The 17,257-nt window shown below is 37.9% G+C and overlaps 1 protein-coding gene across 1 annotated transcript in view; it reads right to left on the bottom strand.

The window, feature by feature from the left end:
- AAMDC (adipogenesis associated Mth938 domain containing) overlaps positions 1-17,257 on the bottom strand; it is a 37,963-nt gene that overhangs the window by 11,747 nt on the left and 8,959 nt on the right. The window contains exon 2 of the mRNA XM_008707381.2: positions 14,208-14,357. Within this exon, the coding sequence (XP_008705603.1) occupies positions 14,208-14,339 (132 nt within the window). The 5' untranslated portion in view covers positions 14,340-14,357. The remainder of the gene's footprint in view (positions 1-14,207; positions 14,358-17,257) is intronic.

Here is a 17,257-nt window from a genome sequence, read left to right as displayed (position 1 = left end):
CTTTTGGTTCGTACACTATATATGCCTAATCCCCCCATACAGCTCCTTGAAGGCAGAGACGGGTGATTTATCTGTAAATTAGGCTTTGAGACAATGCTTGGTACCCCATAAGCAATTTCTATATATTTTAAAATGTTAAATTATGACAATACATGCTAAACTCATTTTTGAATGTCAAATTAATTTGTTTGAGCTCCAAAAGAAGATTCTGAAAGACTGAAAAATCACCAGTCTGTCCTTTCATTTTCAGTAGCTTACATCTTCAATTCTGTTTTTCAACTTTGACTTGAATAAAGAAAGCAATAGGAAATGCTGTTCATTTTTACTAACAATTTTAATCAATACATATTTCAAAATTGGCCTTCTCATAAATTGTTGGTAATACCCATACATAGTACAAATTCTACAAAGGGAAATTTGGCAATATCTAACCAGTCTACATTTACATTTATACGTTAGGCAGCAATCCTAGTTCTAAGAATTTACCCTGAAGATACACCTCCAACAAAACAAAAAACCATATACATATACAAGGTTATTCGTTGTCGTACTATACATAATAGCAAAATATTGAAAGCAGTCTAAGTGCCCATCCATAGGGTGAACTGAATAAACAATATCACATTCCCATAGCGCATTACTCTGCAGCTGCATAAAAGAGAAAAGAATATCTCTATGAACTGACGCCCTGATTTTCATTATATATTAAGTGACAGAAAAAAAAAAAAGAGCAAGGTATGCTACTTTTGTGTAAGAAGGGAGTTATTAGGAAAAAAAAAGTAGGTATGTATGTGGGTGTGTATTTGCTTATTTTTTCAAAAAAATACAGAACAGATAAACCATAAACTAATAAAAATAGTTACTGACCTACTGGAGTGAAGTAGCTATGGGATGGGAGAGACAGGGAAAGGAGTAAGACTTTTCTTTTCTTTTTTTTTTTTTTTTAAGATTTTATTTATTTATTTGACAGAGATAGAGACAGCCAGCGAGAGAGGGAACACAAACAGGGGGAGTGGGAGAGGAAGAAGCAGGCTCATAGCGGAGGAGCCTGATGTGGGGCTCGATCCCATATCGCCGGGATCACGCCCTGAGCCAAAGGCAGATGCTTAACCGCTGTGCCACCCAGGCGCCCCTGGAGTAAGACTTTTCTAAGTGTACCTTGTTAAATTGTTTTGACTTCTGAAACATGCACATGTTTTATATATTCAAAAAAATTGAATCAACAAAGACAGGAAGTAGGGGGACACTTAAAACCTATGCCAACAGAGACAAATGAATTCAATTGTATCAAATTGATGATACAACAAAAAGAAAAGATAAACGAAGTTCACTTGTTAAGTGTTCTGACTGTACACCTAAATGGGATGTGTTCCAAGTGCAAAAATACCTATAAAGATCTTGTATTTTATTTTGTGATCTTGATGTTGGTAGTGGTATTGGTGTAGTGACTTCAAAGCTGTTTTGTGTGTTAATAGAACACAGCAAATAAGTAATTATATTGATGGATTTTGGAATTAGGGTTCTCTGTGGGAGAAGAAAGGCACAGATATGGAATGAGGGAATAAAAGAATCTTGAGGTGCTGGATTAAACTGGAGGTGTCATTATGAACTCATCTTACACACACACACACACACACACACACACACACACACGCTTTATGGCTCTGTATACTGAAAGGGTAGAGATGGAGTGACATCACAGTAACAATGAGCACACCTAATAGCCAGCTTTTGATTTCTAGATACCACTCTTCACTAAAAGGAACTAGAGCTCCTTGAAGAAATGGCTGAGTCCAGGGATCATATATCCGCTGTGCCACAAAACGAGGCAGTGGTAAAAAACTGACGGGAACATGTCAAAAGAACACTGGCCAAATTTGGGACAATTTAAGCCTCAAAAATATTACTAATGGCAGTGAATTAAAACATTATCTTATTCTGCTTAAGCGGCTGTAATGAAAGGCCACAAACTGGGCAGCTTATAAACAATAGGAATTTATTTCTCACAGTTCTAGAGGCTAGAAATCCATGATCATGGATTGAGTTTGGATAAAGTCCTTCTTCCTGGTTCAGAGCCGGTGCTTCCTCTATTCTCATGCGGTGGAAGGGATCTTTCTGCTGCCTCTTCTCTGAGGCACTAATCTCATTCACGAGGGCTACACCCTCATGACCTAAGCATCCAAAGACCTCACCTCCTGATACAACCATCTTTAGGTGTTAGGATTTCAATGCATGAATTCTGGGGCGATACACACATTCAGAACATAGCGTACCTTAAATTAAAAAAGATAAGATGAGCCCATAGTGCTATGGTGGGAGTGGCTGAAGGAAAGTCCCTCTTTACAGAAAAATCCAGCTAATGAATGTAGAAGGAATGATAGAAACATTATCATTTTGCAACCACTAATTTAGTAAAGTCAGGCAAGGATCAGTGGTCAATGCTAAAACCACTGGCTGAAAAGGTTGCTGGGGAACAAGATCTTATAAAGTTTCAAATTATTACTCTACAGAGTACTTACTGATTACAAATGGAAAAATGTACCGTTACCACCATCTTAACCACACGATCAAACATAACCTCATCAGTAACTGGGCAAACTGACTTTACATTGCCTCCAGATATGATACACTGAACACACAACCACCTGTGAAGCATTCATGCCAAGAATGATTAACTTGCATCTAAGCATAATAGAAAAAAATCGGATAAATCTACAAATTGTAGACTGTTCTACAAAACAACTGGCCTGGACACTTCAAAAATACCCATGCCATAAAAGAAACAAAACAGGGAGCAACTGGTTTTTGATGAACAGACTAAAGAAACAGCAGCAACAACAACAAAGTAACATCACAACAAAATGCAATCCATGACCCTTGACTGGATCTTGCATTGACAAGGAAAGTCACAAAACGTATTATTTTAGCAGAACAATTATAATTTGACTATGGAGTTGATGTTATTTAATACTACATCAATGCTGAATTTCTTGAATATAATTTTATGATTGTGTCTGGCAGAATGGCTTTGCTTTAGTAGATAAATGCTGCAATATTTAGGATTCATATGAAGTATCAAATGTCACAATGTCAGCAACTTACTTTCAAATGATTCAGCAAAAATAATTACCAAAAAAGGGAGAGGGAGAGGGGTATTGTGTATGGAAATAAAATAAAGTAAATGTTGCAGAATGTTAACAACTGGTGAGTATAGGTTGATGGTATACAAGTGCTTATTCTTTTTTTTTTTTTTCCAATTTGTTATGTAGGTTTGAAAATTTTCAAAATTTAAAAAAAGGAGAAGAGGTTCAACATTGAAGAAACTCAACACTGGCCTTCTGTTGTCAACCAGGTTTACAAGGTGAATGGGAAAACACAAGCAAAAGCAAACAAACTCAAGAGCTGAAAGGGTTAGGAAAACCTCAGCTCATCCACCTTTCCTTAGGTAGCACTATCCTGAGCACCAGAACCTCTGGTCTGGTCAATTCTACAACCTTCTGATAACTGTGTTCTACTTTATACCCACTGCCTGTACTATATATAAATACAAACCCAAAAAACCAACAAAAGTTATAGAGGACATTTTTGGGACTTCAGGGAAATTTGAAGTTAGACTATATATTAGATAATATTATTGTACCAAAGATAATCTTATTTATGATAATGATATTGTAGCTATATAGGAGAATGTTCATGTTCTTAGGAAAGAAATGCTGAAATATGACATCTGACATTTACTCTCAAATGATTCGGGGGGAAGTGTGTGTGTGTGTGTTTGAAGAAAAAAATACGGTAATTGTTATACTTGAAATTATTAGATTGAAGGTGTGGGGAGGGGCACCTGGGTGGGTCGGTCATTAAGCATCTGCCTTTGGCTCAGGGGTGATCCCAGAGTCCTGGGATCGAGCCCCGCATCGGGCTCCTCTGCTGGGAGCCTGCTTCTTCCTCTCCCACTCCCTCTGCTTGTGTTCCTCTCTCACTGGCTGTCTCTCTGTCAAATAAATAAATAAATAAATAAATAAATAAATAAAATCTTTAAAAAATAAAAATAAAAAATAAAGGTGTAGGGGAGGGATACCTGGGTGGCTCAGTCAGTTAAGCATCTGCCTTTGGCTTGGGTCATGATCCTGGGGTCCTGGGATGGAGTCCCGTGTCAGGCTCCCTGCTCAGCCAGGAGCCTGCCTCTCCCTCTGTCCCTCCCCCTGCTTGTGCTTGCTCTCTACTTCTCTCTCTCTCTCACAAATAAATAAATAAAATCTTTTTTTAAAAAAGGGTGTAGGGGTACTTATTGTGCTATCCATACAGGTGTTGTGTAGGTAAACATTTTTCAAAATGAAAAGTTGGAGTAAAGTTTCCACATTTCCTTTAGCTGTCCTTGGGTAATTGGTTTGGCTTTCTCTAACTTTTTTAAAGATTTTATTTATTTATTTATTTGAAGAGGGGGAAGGGGCAGAGGGGCAGGGAGAGAGACAAGCAGACTCCACGCTGACTGCGGAGCCTGATGTGAGGTTCAATCTCACAACCCTGAGATCATGGAGCTGAAACCAAGAGTGGAATGCTTAACCGACTGAACCACCCAGGCTCCCCAGTTTGGCTTTCTTTTAATATTAAACTTGTGTTATATCTTCCGTCTTGACTCCTTTCACCCTAACAAAAGAATATGTAAGTGAATGACCTATGTATGTTTCCACATAGAAAAGTCTTCTCCCATAAGACAATTATTGCTTAAGGACAGAAATGAGCAAGGACAGTATGAGACAGTAGTAAAGTATGGGCTTTAGAGTAGGACTCAGGCTCAAATCTTAGTTCCCAAAATGATTAGTTGCCTGATCCTGGAAAAGCTGTATTTGACCACACCCACAGTAGTTGTTTAATGATTGGTAGAGATTTGGGAGGAGGTAGTAGTATTTAGTATTATTTAACAATAGTATTTAGTATTGTTATTTTAAAGACACTAGATGAGGACAATAGATTTTCTTGGTATTTCCATTATGTAATCATGATAAAATCTGCCCCTTATTTATTTATTTTATTTTTCATTTGTTTGTTTCTTTATTTATTTTAAAGAGAGACAGAGAGCACAAGCGGGAAGGACAGGGAGCGGGAGAAAGAATCCCAAGCAGACTCTGCACCAAGCCTGGGGCCCGAAGTACGGCTCCATTCCACAACCCCAAGATCATGACCCGAGCCAAAACCAAGAGTCGGACACTCCACTGACTGCACCACCTAGGTACCCCCAAATTTCCCCTTTTAAACTAAAAAGGAATCACAATGTGGGGAACCTGGGTGGCTGACTCGGTTAAGCATCCAACTCTTGGTTTCAGCTCAGGTGGTGATCTCAGGGCTGTGGGACTGAGCCCCATGTGGGGCTCCTCGCTCAGCGCTGAGTCTGTTTGTCCCTCTCCCTCCCACTCTCCCTCCCCCCATCCCTTTTCCTCCCTCTCCTCGGGCTCTCTCTCTCTCTCAAATAAATAAATAAATAAATAAATAAAAATCTTAAAAAAAAAAAGTAATCACAATGTGATTCCTCAGAGGCATGTCACAAGGAATAAAAAAGAAATGTTTAATAATATCTATAATGACAAATTAAATGCAGCAAACATTTATTGAGATCCCACTTTATAGGCACTGTGCTAAGATGCATAGCTCTTGCCATTAGGGAGTTCACTTAATGAGGGAAACAGATACACACTCATTATAATACAGACGGACTGCACAAAATGCTATAATAGAGGCACGAAGTATTACAGAAACACTGAGAAGACAGCAGCTTATTCTCACAAGGATTATCAGGAGGGGCTTCATAGAGGGGATAACACAAAGGCTAAGAATTGAAGGACATGTAAGATTTCATCAGGTATAAAGGGATGCAGGTAATTCCAGGTAAAGGAAATGGTTTTAGTAAAGGTACAAAGGAGTTAAAGATCATGGTACGTTTGTAAGGGAATAAGTATTTGGTATAGAATAACTAGGCCTTCAGGTGTGTTATAAAGTATAGGAGATGTGATTGAAAGGAAATTTTGGAACTGTATCAAGTCCCTACTACAGGCACTGTGGTAGAAGCTTGACAAAGATGAACATAGTTAGTATTCAAAGCAACCCCATGAAATATATTATTTTCCAGGTCCCACCCCCAAGAGATCCTGATTGAGTAGGTGGGGAGAATGGGGGAGATAAAGAACATGCATTTTAAATAAGCACTCTAGGTGATTGTGATGCAAGAGATTCATGAATGACACTGAGAAATACTGACTGAGAGAAAAGAATGAATTTGCATGAAGGCAAGTTGCATACATTAAAAAGATTTATTCTTCCCAACCCATGTCATACTCTTACATCAACCTATGACAAACAGACATAATTATTCTCCTTTTCTAGATGATTAAATTGAGGCACAGAAAGGCTAAATAACTTGTTTAAGGTTACCCAGCTAAAATGTGACAGTGCCTGGACTTATGAATCTAAATGTCTATGACATATCTCAATCTAGAAGCCCTAATATAAATTCAGGTTCAACATACTCCATTTTCTCTACTCAGCCTTTGACCCAAACACAAACACATTTATTCCTGTTCTGATATACCCAATCTCAATGAACAGCACCACCATGTACCCATTTATCCACGCTAGAATTCTCCCTTGCCTGCTAAATCTAATAAATCACCTTATCCTGTCAATTTCACCTTCTTAATAGTTTTCAACAGTCTCATTTCCACCCACACTACTACTGACTTAACAACAACAGCTTCGTTTATTAAGTGCCTACCTCACATCTAGCACAGAACGTTAATCCTTAGATCAACTCTGTGAAGCAGGCGATGTTATTGTCTCCGTATCAGTGAGGACTCCAGGGCTTCGATTCCATGTACTTCTGTCTCTATACAGTTGAGTTCTAGACTAACACTCGGCTTTTCCTCTATCTTTCCCAGCTCTTATCCCTCCAACTAGAACCTCTAGTCTTCTACAATACCTCCTCTTGCTTATCCTACTGACAAATACAACTTTAAAGGTAAAAATTAAACTTCTGGCAACCCTTTCCATTTTCCTATTATCATCAATGGTACCTCCTCAGTTTTTATAGGGTTTTTTATTTTCAGTTTTGTAATGTTTAATCTTAAAGTTTATAAGAGGAATCACAATGTAGTAGGAAGGAATGGGAAATAAAGTTAGAATGTGACCTGGGTTTACCATTTGATTTCATGGTTTTTTTTTAGCTCTGTGTCTATGCAAGTTATATAACTTCTCTGTCCTTAATTTTCCTTCAATAAAGGATGAGGTTAATAGTAATATTAATTCATACAGTCCTATGTGGAAAAAGTACACTCTATAGTGTTAAATCCATTTTTGAGGAGGAAAACATCTCTTCAATGTGGCCCACTCATAAATTAGTACTCCAATATATCTTACGGCTATAATCTGGATAATCTTTGTCAGACACATCAGTCGCCTGCATAATACCTCAAGTGGCTATGCGCTGTCCATTGAAGATGTAAACCCGACTCTGCAGACATTCTGTCAACCATCCTCCTGCCTACTCTCACACCTCTCGAGCTTCAGTCTATGAAATAATCCAGTGGAGTCATTTGGTTCACAAGCATTGTGTCTTTGATTCGTCAGCCTTCTCTCATTCTGCCCCTTCTATATCTCAATGCCCTCCCATTCCTTTAACCAATCCGGTATATTCCTTTCTTTAAGATCAATGTTGGTAGCTAAGAAGCAACTAGATGTCTGGACCAAAATGATGAGTGCATGTGATTCAAAACCAAGCATGCACAGAGAGCATGTGCTGGAATTCTCTTTTTCTGTGGAGCCCAATTATGTAGGTATGACTTTTCACTATGCAGTTTATGTAGGTGTGATTGTTTATAATGTGATAAAGTATAAAACTTGAAAAGTGTCCTTAAACAAAATGCCTACAGGGCACCTGGGTGGCTCAGTCCGTTAAGCGTCTCCCTTCGGCTCTGAGTCCCACATCGGGCTCCCTGCTAAGCTCCCTCTCCTCCCCGCTCTCGCTCTCTGTCACTATCTTTGTCTCTCCCAAATAAATAAATAAAATCTTTTAAAAAAAAATGCCTACAAATGCTGGATAAAAATAAACATCCCTTGAAATGCTTGGCTGAGCTTGCAAAGGAAAGGGAAATACCCAGAGGCCTGGGGCATTTGCCATTCTTACAGTCTTTTTTATTTTTTTTTAATTTTTAACGAGAAATTTTATCATTGGAAGTATATGTCACATAGAACGTGATACTCTAGAGAAAGAGAAGTATAAAATCAATTTGTTTACAAATTATATACATTTGGAGTTATACTAATCTAGCCATATGCTAAGATCTTCAATACTCAACTATTTTTTCATTTATGTCATTCATATAATTTCTTTTCTTTTTTTAATTAACATATAAAGTATTATTTGTTTCAGGGGTACAGGTCTGTGATTCATCAGTCTTACACAACACCCAGCTCTCACCACAACACATACCCTCCCCAATGTCCATCACCCAGCCACCCCATCCCCTACACCTCCCTCTCCTCCAGCAACCCTCAGTTTGTTTCCTAAGATTAAGAGTCTCTTATGGTTTGTCTCCCTCTCTGGTTTCATCTTGTTTCATTTTGTCCTCTCTTCCCCTATGATCCTCTGCCTTGTTGCTTAAATTCCGCATATCAGTGAGAACATATGATAATTGTCTTTCTCTGATTGACTTATTTTGCTTAGCGTAATACATTCTAGTTCCATCCACGTCATTGCAAATGACAAGATTGCATTTTTTGATGGCTGTGTAATATTCCATTATATATACACCACATCTTCTTTACCCATTTATCTGTTGATGGACATCTGGGCTCTTTCCATAGTTTGGCCATTATGGACATTGCCGCTATAAACATGGGGGTGCAGGTGTCCCTTAGGATCACTACATTTGTATCTTTGGGGTAAATACCCAGTAGTGCAATTGCTGGGTTGTAGGGCAGCTCTATTTTCAACTTTTTGAGGAACCTCCATACTGTTATCCAGAGTGGCTGCACCAGCTTGCATTCCCACCAAAAGTGTAGGAGGGTTCCCCTTTCTCCGCATCCTTGCCAACATCTGTCATTTCCTGACTGGTTAATTTAAGAGACACTCGGAGACTAGGAGGTAAGACTTGAGCAAGGTGGGACGTTGGAACTGTGACAGCCCTCCCAAATGTGCAGAGTGCCCTTCTTAAATCCATCTTCAATGAAAGAATTGACCAAAAAAATCCAGGAAAAGGACAAGGAAACCGGTCTGCCTCAGCCAGCTGGGGCCCTGTGTTAGGGAAAAATGCGTCTCCTGAGAATTTATAATCACAAACTTGCCTACACATCACTTTGGGGTTCAAATGTACACTATCAGCCTGATCTGGGAAGCTCCTAGTCAGGAAATTAACTAAAAGTTGTCCCAGACTAAGAGTAATGTAGGATGCCTAGAAGAAACGAATGTAAGTCTTTGACAGGTCAAATGTCAAAAAGGACATAGTCAGACCATTCAGGATGCCCACAGATAAAAAAAAATTACTGTCAACCTAGAACACCCAGAAAAATTAGAATTAATAAATGAGAAACTTTTTTGGACAAGCAAAAATGGACAGAGTTTGTCAACAGATCCTCACTAAAGGAATTTGCAAAGATGTCAATTAAAAAAGAAAAGAAAAGAAAGAATGAAATTGATCCACAACTGATTCAAATTGCAAGGCGTGATAAGCAAGGAAACTGGTATACATGTGGGTAAATATAAGCAAACACTGACTGTAATGATTAAAAAACAAAGTATCTTAATTAAATGATACAATAAGAAAATATCTACTTTTAAAGGAATGAAATTATTAGATAACAGTAACGTGTAAGATGGAAGGGAAGTGATGAGAGGAAAGTGTACTGAAGTAAAGATAAAAATTCATTTTAGACGATAAGATTCTGTTAGGATGAACTACATGAAATTCCTAAATTCAACTCTTTATAAAATATTGTCAGTCTCATGTGGTTCAACCTAATATACTACAATTTTAAAGATAACCACTAAGCAAATAGACATAAAACACACAGCTTCCAAAAGAAGAGACAAAGGTGGAATAAAACCTCAATACAAAAAAAAAGTGGACAACAGATGATACCATTCACATAAAAATTTGAATATGAAGAACAATACAAAATATGGGTGTGGATACAGATAGATATTTGAAAAATATAAAGGAAAATACAAAGGAAATTCAGGATACTGCTAAGGGTAGAGAGAAAGAACAAACTTCTAAGATTTTATTTTTAAAGCTGGAATATGAGTACACAGGTATATTATTATTTATAATTTATAATGAATTAAACTTACTATGTTTAATAATACAATTTTTAAAGCCATAAAAATTTTTTAAAGCCATAAAGTTACAAAGACACACACACACAAAAAAGAAAACAACAACAACAACAACCAAAAAACCCAGTATGTAGTGTTTTTCAATTTCTGTGGTGTAAACACTCCCATCATGTTTAAGATACCAATGGACATCACTTGAATGCAGAGTTAATAAGAGATGTACAGTGGCACATATGTAGTGTTTTCACCATACAGATAACAATGGATGTAAATAATTTCAAAAGCATAAAATGTAGAAAAATAATTAGGAATAATGAATTTTAAATATATTACCTATGTCTTAAATGATTTAAGTAAATTTATATAATTTAATTTTTAATAATGGCTATCTAAAAACTGGCTTACAAAATTCCTGAAAATTTAACAATTCTCACAAGGCAGTGAAAGCCATGTCCAGCATAACACTGCATAAGTATGAATCCAAAACAGTCTTTTCTTTTTTCTTTTCTTTTTTCTTTCCTTTTCTTTCTTTCTTTCTCTTTCTTTCTTTCTTTCTCTTTCTTTTTCTTTTTTCCTTCCTTCTTTCCTTCCTTCCTTCCTTCCTTCCTTTTTCTTTCTTAAGATTTTACTTATTTTTTTGAGAAAAAGAGAGCACAAGCAGGGGGAGTGGTAGGCAGAGGGAAAGGGAGAAGCAGGCTCCTGCTGAGCAAGGAGCCCAATGTGAGGCTCAACCCAGGACCCCGGGATCATGACCTGAGCCGAAGGCAGACGCTTAACCAACTGAACTACCCAGGCGCCCCCGAAACAGTTATTTCTGAGTGATATCAGAGAAAATGTTGTGAAGAACCTCTGAAAATCCTCTTCTTCATAAAAGCAATGAGAATAATGGAAGAAGTGTAAAAATAAACTTACTCTGTTCTCTCTGAAACAAAGGTTTCCAGCAATTCAGGGTGTGTTGATTACAAAAAAAAAAAATCGCTGAAAAGTGAGCTTTGTGCAATTTTAACTTGCCGTATTCCAAGCTACTCTCTATCCCCAGTTCTGTGGTAGCCTTGAAAAGCAACAACCCACAATCACTGTGAAAACCTACCAGCCTGGAAGTCACGCAAGATGGAATAATGGATCAAAACTCCCTCAAACCTCCACTCCCAGAAAACTGTCATTATTTGACCTGTCTGATGGTTCTCTGGACAACCCAACTCATAGGCTGTCTTTATTTGATCTGACTTGGAGTTGCCAGTGTAAATGTCTTCCCCCACCGCCACCCCCAAAGAAATTTGTCCAAAACTATCAGAGACAAATGTTTAACAATGCAGTTGCCTGATGCATTAGACAATAGGGCAAACAAGAGGTCAACCAAAAGACTCAAAAGGGAAAACTGGGAAATAAGATGTACATAGAGGGCTTTGAAAAACTCTGATATGAATCTTGGTATTGAAATAGCAATACGCATGTCCAGGGTTGTGCACATGCTCAAGAATGACATGAGAAGGTCCTAAGCTCACCGCTCTGGCTCACCTTGAGACTCAACACAAGCAAGAAATAGGCAGAATTTTAAACAGCCTGGCTGAGTATAGACTACATACCCCAAATTGCATATAGAGCCCTTCTGCAAACACTGGAACACCTACTGGTTGCAGGCATATAAAGAAACCTCTGCCTAATCATTATTTCAGGAAACCATATTCAAAGAACTAAAGGAAAGTATGAGGACAATATCTTAAAAAATAGAGAATATCAATAAAGAGATAATTATTTTTTAAAGGACAAAATAGAAATGCTGGAGTTGAAAAGTACAATAACCAAGTGAAAATTTCACTAAAAAGGCTCAATAGCAGGTAAGAATCAGCAAAACAGAAAAATACATCAATTGAGATTATCCAATTTGAGAAAAAGGGAAAAAGAATGAAGAAAATGAACAAAACCTCAGATATCTGAGGGACTATCATTTAGCATAGCAATATGCTCATAATGGGTATCACAGGAGAGGAGAGACAGAAGGGGCAGAAAGGATATTTGAAGAATGGCTGAAAATTCCCCAAATTTGATGAAAAACAACAATGTACCTATCCACAAGGTTCAATATATTCCAAGTAGGATAAATTCAAAGTGATTCACGTGTAGACACATCACAGTGAAACTGTCAAAAGCAAAAGACAAAGAATTCTGAAAGCAACAAGAGAGAAATGACTTGTCAAGTCCAAGGACCTTTAACAGTTGGTTTCTCATTAGTAACCAATGAAGCCAAAAAAGTGGGATGACATATTCAAAGTACTAAAAGAAAAAGACTTTTAATCAAGAATTATGTATCAAGCAAAATTATCTTTCAAAACTGAAGGATCAACTTCCACCATTACAGTATGAAGAGCTCCATGATCTGCTCCAAAATGAAAATTATTAAAGGAAACAAAGAAAAACTATAAAAACCCACAAAAAACAAATTTTATACCCCCTTCAATAAAAAAAATTGGAAAAAAGAAACCATTCAAAGCCTTTGGAAAGTATCCTAAGAACAAACAACAAATGAAGAAACATCTCTTCAGGAAAATCTATAAATATTTGGTAGGAAAGGTGAGTATCTATGGTTTTTCACGAAGACTGCTACCTGACACCCCCCCCCCCAACACACACACTCTGCTCCCAGCTAAGTGAGGTAGAGACTCCACTCCAGACTCCTGCAGCCAAGAACACAAAATCGCTTCCCCTCTCAGCTACCAGCTGGAAAGCTTTGTTCCTAGGAGAAACAGGACTTAAGTGTTTCTCATCCTGCCCCCAGCTGTCCGTTGCTGAGACTCAGTCCTAAGTAAATGGTCAAGAGGTAGGGGCTCTCTTCTTTCACCCAACCTCTACCTTGAGCATAGCACAATGAGAAACCTGGAGGAAGTATAATACAAGGGAAATGAAGTTCAAACCACAGTGAGATAACATTTCACATCCACCAAGATGATATACAATAAAAACAAAACAAAACAAAAAATACTAAGTGTCAATGAGGAGAGATTTAGAAAAATTGGAACTTTCATAATTCCTAAAATCTAAAATGTAAAACAGTGCATTTGCTTTGGAAAACAATTTGGCACTTCCTCAAAAGATTAAATCTAGAGTTGTCATATGACCAGCATTTCCAAACCTAGGTATATACCTAAGAGAACTAAATGATTCCATTCATAAGAAAAGTCTAGAATAAGCACATCTATAGCTACAGAAAGTAGATTAGGGGAGCCTGGCTGGCTCAGTTGGAAGAGCATGCAACGCTTGATCTCAGGTTGTGAGTTCGAGCCACACATCGGGTATAGAGATTACTTAAAAAAATAAAATCTTAAAAAAAGAAAAGTAGATTAGTAGTTGCACGAGTTGGGGGGAAGAGAAGAAATGGAAGAAAGGGGAGTGACTGCAAATGGTTATGAGGTTTCCTTTTGAGGTGATAATTCTAGAATTCTAATTCTAGAATTAGCACTGATAACTATTGCGCAAGTTTATGCCAACAAAAAGTCCACTGAGTTGCATACTTTAAAAGGGTGAGTTAGGGGCACCTAAGTGGCTCAGTCTGTTAAGCTGCTGCCTTTGGCTCAGGTCATGATCCTGGAGTCCCAGGACAGAGCCTGCATGGGGCTCCCTGCTCAGTGGGGAGTCTGCTTCTCCCTCTCCCTCCGCCCCTCCCCCTGCTTGTGCTTGCTCTCTGTCTGGCTCACTCGCTCTCAAATAAATAAATAAATAAATAAATAAAATCTTTGGGGAAAAAAGAGTGCGTTAATGATATGTGCATTATATCGGGGGGGGGGGATAAGAGGAATAGTTACTTTTCACTTGGTCATTACGGCTTAGGAGGTTGGAAATCACTTGGTCAGCCTTAAGCAGTTTCAACCAAATACTGATAGCTTACCTCAGTTCCTGTTTCTCTCCAATCCCAAGCCCGACTTCCCCCAGGCCACACTTTGCAGTCCTTATAGGTTTTAGCAGAGCCTTGTACTTTCATTTGCCCCCATGACAGGGAAGCAATTTCAGGGGAGGACATAAGGAACTTAACTGAACTCTGAAATTAGAAGAAAAATATATAAAATAAGTTATGAAGTAAGGTTGAAACAACTCCAAAATACAGGAGCTATACTATATACAAAACTGTATTTAAAAATACAATACTATATGCAAAATGCCATAAACCCTGGTCCCCTATGAATTAAGAAGCATCTTTGTCCTTTATGTGGTTGTGACTTCTTCTCTAGAGGTCTAAAAAGTAAAATGTTAACTTTTGGGATCCTGAGTTATTTAACCATGGACACTAGATACTACATTACTTCTCAGACTCCAGCTGGAATTCTTGATATTTTTTGAGAGATAAAATTAAAAGATTTACTTCAGCATGATGGATTGAGGAGGTTGACACATCCTTTCTCCAGACAGCAAGTATAAAGCTGGATAAACCTTTCAAAATAATAACTTGATACTCTAGAAATAATAATAAAGGCATACTACAAGCTGAGAAACACTTATTTATGAAAACCACTGAATTTCGGAGGACAGTAACATGGCTTGTTGTTCCTGCCCGGGATTACTGTCATGCCCCTAATCAGTTCAGTTGGCACAGAGATTCAACTTGGTTGAGGCAGGATATGAAAATCAACAACAGTCCTGTTGCTTTGGCCAAAGGAGGCTTGACTGATTGAGAGTATTATAAATTAAACTGGTGATCTTGGTGGCAAGCAAACACGGATGGCAGGTGGCTCTGCTTCCCTGCTATTGTGGGCCTGTTTGGAGCAAGCAATGGATTTGCAGAGTAGGCAGGGCTTTAACAGGAATTTCTCAGAGCTGACATAGCCATAGTGGGCTTGATAAGCTCTCCACATATCCGGAGTGGACCAAATGCTGTGAGTGTATTATCAAAGACAAAAACCGAGGAAGCCTAAATCACACAAACATTCTGGGCCCCTAGAGCCAACAGCACATGCAAAATCGAGAAGCAAGCTGGCTCAAGAGGACTTAGAACAATGTAAAAGCAAGGCAAGAAATGAAAACATTCTAAACATTGCATGTACTCCTCAGTGGACACACTGACCCACCAGTAGAGAGTGAAAGTCTTACTGGCTTCAGGTATTTGAACAGTCTTTCTTTGACTGAACACTGAGCTATACAGACACAGAGGAGACCCCTAGGAAACCAAGGTTGAAAAAGAGCAAGAATAAAAATTAAAGGGGTGCCTGGCTGGCTCAGTTGGAAGAGCCTGTGACTCTTGATCTCGGGGTCATAAGTTCAAGCCCATGTTAGGTGCAGAGATTACAAAAATAAATAAATAAATGAATGAATGAATAAATAAACAAAATATAAATATAATAATAATAATAATAAACTTTTAGAAGATGAATAAAAATTAAAAACAGATCCTAATGGCCACACATTGCGTGGGAGATAGAACTGACAGATTTAGTCTAGGCAAGTGACTAAGTGCAAACAAAGAATAACATGCAGGGGGGGGAATCAGAATCCAGACTTTCTGCAATATACTATCTAAAATATTCAGCTTTGAACAAAAAATTATAAGACATGCAAAGAAACAGGGGCACTTGGGTGGCTTAGTCAGTTAAGCGTCTGCCTTCAGCTCAGGTCATGGTCCCAGGGTCCTGGGATCGAGCCCCAAGTCAGGCTCCCTGCTCAGCAGGGAGTCTGCTTCTCCCTCTGCCCCTTGCCCTGCTCGTGCTCTGTCACTCTATCAAATAAATAAAATCTTTAAACAAAGAAACAAAAAATATGAACCATACTCATCAACTGAAACTGTATCTAAGTGTTCCCATATGTTTGATTTAGCAAAGATTTCAAAGAGATTATTATAAACACATTCAAAGAATAAAGAAATCATTATAAAGAATGAAAGAAAATTATGAAGACAATAATTTAATTCATATAAAATTGCAATAAAGAGAAAGAGATTTAAAAAAAGAATCATAGAAATTCAAGTATTTATAAGTAAAATAACTAAAAGATTAATTGTAATAGTTTCTCTACAGAGAAACAGAACCAGTAGATTATGCGGACTATGAGATTTATTTCAAGGAAGTGTCTCATGCACTTGTGGCGAGTGGCCAGTCCAAAATGTCTAGGCAGTTTGGCAGGCTGCTAACTCTTGGGCAGAAGTTGTCATTCCAGTAACAATTACAATCGTTTCAATTTTATAGTACAATTGTACAAACAATAATTACTATTATTTATTCTCCCTCAAGGAAACCTCAGCTTTGCTTTTAAGGCCTTTCAAGTGATTGGATGAGACTTACCTAGAATATCGAGGACAATCTCCTTTATTTAAAAGTCAACTGACTGTAGATGTTAACATCCACAAAACACCATCACAGCAACACTTAGATTAGCATTTGACTGAATAACTGGGTACTGTAGTCTAGCCAAGTTGACATATAAAACTAACCATCACAGTCCACCCCTTGTCAATTCGGCACCTATGTATATAAGTCCTTAAACCATACTTAATCTCCAAATAAACACATTAGCAAAGTGATATTTCTGCCTAACATTAATAACTACTAATTCAGCTTTAAATGCTGAATATCTATTTTTAAATTAAAAAAAAATTTTTTAAAGATTTTATTTCTTTATTTGACAGAGAGAAAGAGACAGTGAGAAAGGGAACACAAGCAGGGGGAGTGGCAGAGGGAGAAGCAGGCTTCTTGCTGAGCAGGGAGCCCGGTGCAGGGCTTGATCCAGGACCCTGGGATCATGAACTGAGCCGAAGGCAGATGCTTAACGACTGAGCCACCCAGGCATCCCTGAATATCCATTTTTAAAATACATAGCAAAGTACATAAACGCACTGTTTTAGGTGCTATGGGAGGAAGATAAAAATTTATAAGACATGATTCCTGTTCTTAGGAACTAATATTACCCTAGAGGAGAGAAGACATACAAATAACTGTAATTTTTTAAGGTAGT

Source organism: Ursus maritimus, unplaced genomic scaffold (genome assembly GCF_017311325.1).
Source record: "Ursus maritimus isolate PB19 unplaced genomic scaffold, ASM1731132v1 scaffold_16, whole genome shotgun sequence".
Classification (NCBI taxonomy): domain Eukaryota; kingdom Metazoa; phylum Chordata; class Mammalia; order Carnivora; family Ursidae; genus Ursus; species Ursus maritimus.
This window is presented reverse-complemented; position numbering and strand designations above follow the sequence as displayed.